Genomic DNA, 6,000 nt, shown 5'->3' on the forward strand with positions numbered 1-6,000 from the left:
TCTTTGGAAGCTTGAATTTCAAGTTAGTGGCCCCTGCGGGCTTGTTCCATATGAATAGGGTTCATCTTCTGAATAATATTAATAATAATAATAGTAATAATAATAATGGTCTTCTCCATTACAGGTGTCGCAAGAAAGAGTGGAAGACTGACCTGCCCCAGACTTCCGTCATCATCACCTTCCACAACGAAGCCCGCTCGACTCTCCTCCGGACTGTCGTCAGGTAAGACTGCTGACGAAGGCGCAGCAGGGGAAGATGGGAAGGGAGTTTATAGATGTTTAGTGACTTGTAGCATTTCCATGGAGAGAATGTTTGTTATACATACGCTTCCTTGTGTATGTACAACCGCGTTCGCATACTGTTCTCTTTGCATTTTAATACATTTTTATCTGTTTATTGATTTATTATTTATTAATTTATTTTTCCTTTTTTTAAAGAGTGAGATCTCGTCAGAGGCCCAGGAGGACTCTGACTTTAACTTCTTTCTGCATTTCCCTTTATCTCGTCTTACTTCTTCCTAATGAACACCATACTCTTTGGAAGCTTGAATTTCAAGTCAGTGGCCTCTGCGGACTTGTTCCATATGAATAGGTTTTACCTTCTTTAATGTTATGGATATAATGTTAATGTCATGAGCTGTAAGTTGTAAGGCCAGTGTGGTGGGCAGCCTAATACCCTCTTCTAGCCCAAACCCGAAGTAAATACGAAGTAAAATGCGAGAAGAATTATAGGCATTGACCGCCAAGGAAGAGATAAAGTCGCCTCATAAAGGAAGAAAAGCGACCGTTTTCGATATCTGTCGAACGAACGTGTCGAAAAATAAAATCAGAATCCATCACGCTATCAGTCAATGACATTTGGTGTTTTAGGTTGTCCTTTGGAAAACATTTACTGTGAGCGGTATAGTTAGAACATATAAGTCTTTTCTTTAGTAATTCCTTTTCAAAACCTGAGCGGATTTTGATCGTCAGGTAGAATACAAGGGTTCCTTGTTTACTGCCAGAACTTGTCTTTTATTCATGTGCAGGGATATGTCCTGCTTCTCTCTCTCTCTCTCTCTCTCTCTCTCTCTCTCTCTCTCTCTCTCTTAAAGGTAATATGCGTTTCCCTGACTTCCTTTCTCTTTACTTTTTACTTTTTTATTTATGCGTTAAAGGTGATGTTTTCTGCCGTCGGTCTCTCTCTCTCTCTCTCTCTCTCTCTCTCTCTCTCTCTCTCTCTCTCTCTCTGAACAAACTATATTTTCCCTTTTGGGTTCTTTGGTATTGAAACGAGAGTCAGAGCCCCCTCTCTCTCTCTCTCTCTCTCTCTCTCTCTCTCTCTCTCTCTCTCTCTCTCTCGTATTTCTACATCTTCAACTCATCTGTGAAGTCTTGTCGTGAATTACAGACATAAAATTAATATTCAAGGGTTTCTGTTGTATTAATTTACTTATTCTTGAGAAAGAGAGAGAGAGAGAGAGAGAGAGAGAGAGAAGAAGAGAGAGAAAAAAAAAAAACCTTTCCTCGTCTTATTTTCTCCATCCTCTCATACTCCCAAATGAATCCCCCCTTAATTACATGACAAGTCAGTTGGAGTGAATTCTATAATTTTTCCCAAGGATGACGTTTCTCTCTCTCTCTCTCTCTCTCTCTCTCTCTCTCTCTCTCTCTCTCTCTCTCTTTCAAAGCAACATCATTTTCTTGAGTATTTATAGAGCTAGCTGTAGTAAACGTAGCAATAGGTATAATATCCGGCAGATATATTGAATCTTGTCTTGCACAGTTTGCTCTCTCTCTCTCTCTCTCTCTCTCTCTCTCTCTCTCTCTCTCTCTCTCTCTCTCTCCCGGTGGAAGGTTCAGGGGAGGAAGAGGTTGATGGGAAAGTTGATGGGGGGTGAGGAGGGGGTATTTAGTGGTGGGAGAAGAAGAAGAAGAAGGAAAAGAAGAAGAAGACGACGACTCCCGTCTCGTCATCGCGTCTCCTGCTTTAATTTCTTCCCATAATGGAGTTCGCCCAGAGTAGCATCGGGGAATTAATTTGAAGCTTTTACATTCATGTTACACCCTAGTAGTGCTCTAAGAGAATTTTCGGAGGGGGGGGAGTTGGTCGTGGGAGTTGGGGGTGGATCGAAACAGAGAGGGAGAGAGAGCACTGGGGTGTACGCACGAGGGGCCACTTGCTGTATGACAAGCTCAAGGGCTCTCTTCCATTTTCGCTTTGGTGGATCCACTATTTCCCCATTTCGGTCTTGTTATGCAATCTGTGGGGGCCGCCAGCAGCGCCACCTCGCCTCTGTCTGTTGGCGGTTGATACTGAAGGCTGCCAGATTTTGTTGGCTTCTTTTATTCAGGTTTTTAGTCGTGGAGTTAATTCTTCTCCCGTTGAAATTTTCCGTCCGCTTCGTGGCTTTCATTTTAACTTGTTACAGTTTGGTTACGCTATATTATTTTTTAACAACGAAGGTTTCCAGACTTTGAAGGCATCTTTTTACCGTGTTTGATCTTAACCGGAAATTTGAATTTCCCTTTAATTTCACTTGTATTAAATTTTATCTTCGATTTTGTAGTTTTCAGTTGTGTATGCGAAGTAAAGTGATCCACAATACTGTAATAGAGTAAATTATTAAAATGACAGTTTTTCTCGAACTCTCCCAATTTAGTCATAATATACCACTTCTTTCTAGTGTGCATTTTATTAAAAGGTTGTTGTATCTTCGATAACCTGAAAGCACAGCTGCATTTTCACTTTCACGTAGTTTGCCTAATGACTACAGATGGACCGTGCATTGTGGTTAGGGAAAACTGTTATGACAGAGAAATCCCAGATACTATTCATTTTTTGTATATTTTTCTTCACTGATAAGGGAATTCATAAGTTTTTCTTCACTAGTGACCCAGCGAAATCGGAGATTTTTTTACAAGGTATCCTTTAGTGGAGTGAATTACAGAATTTCCTTCAAACATCCAGTGACAAAGTAAAGTCTAGAATTTCTCCGGCATGCCATTTAGTTAAGTGAAACCCACCATTTTCTGCGGACGTCTTAAAATGGCGTGAAATGTGCAATTTTCGTAATATGTCTCAGAGTCTCATTGGGGACATTAACTTGCCACCGAGTTCTCGTCAGAATATGATGGTTCGTCTGCTATAACTAGATATTGGAGTCCTCAGCGTTAGGGACCCAGTTTCGTAACTGTGATGTCAGCAGTTAATTCCTAGTCCGAGGAGCTGTCGTCTATGCAGTAGAAATTATTTGGTCCTGGTCGAAATAGATGGCTGGTAGTTACTGGCCGTCCAGCGGTGACAATATAATCATAGAAAATAAAAATGTCATTATTTGCTCTTTTTTCAGGGCTTATTGTGGCCATTTGCTATTTAAACTTTATCTCTTAAGGTTCGTTACATTGTGTAGGTTTGTTGTGTTTAATGTTTTGCTGAAAAATTTGATTTTATCATTATATATATATATATATATATATATATATATATATATATATATATATATATATATATATATATATATATATATATATATATATATATATATATATATATATATATATATATATATTATATATAATATATATATATATATGTATGAATGTATGTATGTACGTAAAACAGTACTAATAATGTAAACAACTGTGATTGCTTAGTGTTACGCATTGGGCTTTTGGGCCTATTGTAACTCATTGCTATTTTAACCAGACTGTTAACGTATTTTCAAGGTTCGATAACTAAAGGCTTTTTCGCGTAGCAGTTAAATAAAGCTGTTTATATATAATAGAATTGATAGGTATTGTGCCTCTTTAAAAGGAATGGCAAACCGACATCTTTAGCAGAAAAGGGCCCAGTGACTACGCCTGATGAGGTAAGAATAATTGTCAGAATGAGGTACTTGGCTATTCACAATAATGCTGAATTGTTTCGAGACCGAGGCTTGTGATGAACAGCAAGAAATGTTTGAGAGAACTAGAAGGAGAGAGAGAGAGAATGAATTTTGAGCGGGTGAGACTTGGAAGTGTAATTGAGATTACTGTTAATGAAACCGGAAGACCCAACTTTAATTTGATGAAGTGTCAGGTTAGATGATTAGATGATTCCTTCTTCTCCCTCAAGTATGGTTAACCCTTTTTCTTGGATTGGTGGGGGGGGGAGGGTAGTTGTTTGATGAGTTTCACTTAAATTAACAGATGATGTTCTGCTGAAAAGTTTAGGAACATCTGAAGAGTTTTTTTTTTTTTTTTTTTAAGAAACATCAAGTGACACTCTTACCCTGTTCCTCCCATTGCATAAAATATTGTTGATTAACTAGGGAAATATTAATGCTGGTAAAAGGTTGAAGTAAACCACTCACGGTCCTTATATAGGAGTCAGGAATAGACGCTGGTCTATTTTTTTTTATTTGAAACTTTGTTCTCCCGGGAATTTTATTCGTCCCTTTAGGAGATCGTGATCAGGTTTTCGATAACATCAGAATAGTGTCACTTAGTGACGCAAGGAAGTTGCTTTCTTCGAAGGGACAAAAATGAAAGTAAAACCATTAAAACTTCAGACAAATTAGTGAGCGAAGGGAAGAAGAGGTTTTAATTAAAAATACTATTTTAAGAGACGATGGTGCCTTTATAAGATGTGGAGGCACCTACAAAACTAAAAATAAAGGAAACTGGAAGAAATGAATAACGTTTTCGACGACCGCGTTAAAATTATAAGAAGTAACAAGTCAAGAGAGGTCAGGCAAGGCACAATAAGACAGATGAACGGTAACTTCTTATAAAATTATTATTCAAAGACTCTGCAGGTGTTAGCAATCACAGAGTGAGAATAAGAAGCTTTGGAAGGCTCGTGGATTGTTGTAGACTTAGCCTCAGGATAAAAACATTAAACAACATGTGCTTACAAGGGATGTAATAGTGTGAAAGGCAGTCATTCCGATGCTGAATGGGAGATTGCACTGTAGGCATTACTTAAGGTTCTTTGTACCGTCCCTTCGGCACTAAGCTGCAACCCCTTTCATTCCTTTTGCTGTACCTCCGTCCATATTCTCTTTCTTCCATCTTCCTTTCCACCCACTCCTGACAATTTATTCATAGTGCAACTGCAAGGTTTTCTTCCTGCTACACCTTTCAAACCTTTTTACAGTCAGTTTTCCTTTCAGCGCTGAATGACCTTATAGGTCCCAGCGCTTGGCTTTTGGCCTAACTCCTATGTTCTATCCATCTATCTTTTGCATTTAGTGAAGAAAAAAAAATTAGGGAAAAACTTGAGTTCGGATTTTGTATCTGAATAGAGTCCTTTTTGAGTCGTAAGAGCAGCAAAGATTAGAGGTCAGTCCGATTTTCCTCCTTTGAGTTTATTGCTTGATAAGATGTAGAAAGGTATTTTTTTTAAAGAGAAGGAAATTCATCGCCTCAGTTTGCATTTCATTTTTATAGGCTGATAGAAAGCGCAGCTGTGGAAAAAAGGAACATTTTCATTCATAAGGAAAATAACACTTGTCAGACCCCGCTGAATAAAGATCAGAAAACCCAAGAAGAAAGAAATTTTTCAGAAAGAGGTGAAAAGTCAAGTAAAATAAAGAGAACTTTTCTGACCACGGTGAATAAAGATTGTGATATCTGACTTTCAGGGTATTAGATCGAAATACCAAGACTGATCGATATCGAGAATTTCCCAAAATGCGAGACAACAGGTCAGCATTCGTTCCAAGATTTCAGCAGCACGAAAAGCCCAAGAGTGTTAACAATTGACCATATATCTTTTTGGAGCTGAAAGCGGTGTCATACGAGCACTTATTGTGACACTTATTTCTAATTCTTACATTCAGACTCTGATGCAGGTAGCCAGTATGTCTGCCAAAATTGAACTCTTTCCCGTGGGGGGGTTAGTGCCGTCAGTGCACCTCACGTGGTGCACTGTAGGCATTACCTAAGGGTCATTGCAGCGTCCCTTCCATGGCCCCTAGCTGCAGCCTCTTTCATTTCTTTTACTGTACCTCCGCAAGGTTTTCCTCCTATTAC

The 6,000-nt window shown here is 38.8% G+C and overlaps 1 protein-coding gene across 2 annotated transcripts in view; it reads left to right on the forward strand.

The window, feature by feature from the left end:
- Pgant2 (polypeptide N-acetylgalactosaminyltransferase 2) overlaps positions 1-6,000 on the forward strand; it is a 311,225-nt gene that overhangs the window by 239,449 nt on the left and 65,776 nt on the right. For both annotated transcript variants that reach the window (XM_067104808.1, XM_067104807.1), the window contains one exon: positions 125-223. In XM_067104808.1, coding sequence (XP_066960909.1) covers positions 125-223 — 99 coding nt within the window. The remainder of the gene's footprint in view (positions 1-124; positions 224-6,000) is intronic.

This window comes from Macrobrachium rosenbergii, chromosome 6 (assembly GCF_040412425.1).
Source record: "Macrobrachium rosenbergii isolate ZJJX-2024 chromosome 6, ASM4041242v1, whole genome shotgun sequence".
Lineage (NCBI taxonomy): Eukaryota > Metazoa > Arthropoda > Malacostraca > Decapoda > Palaemonidae > Macrobrachium > Macrobrachium rosenbergii.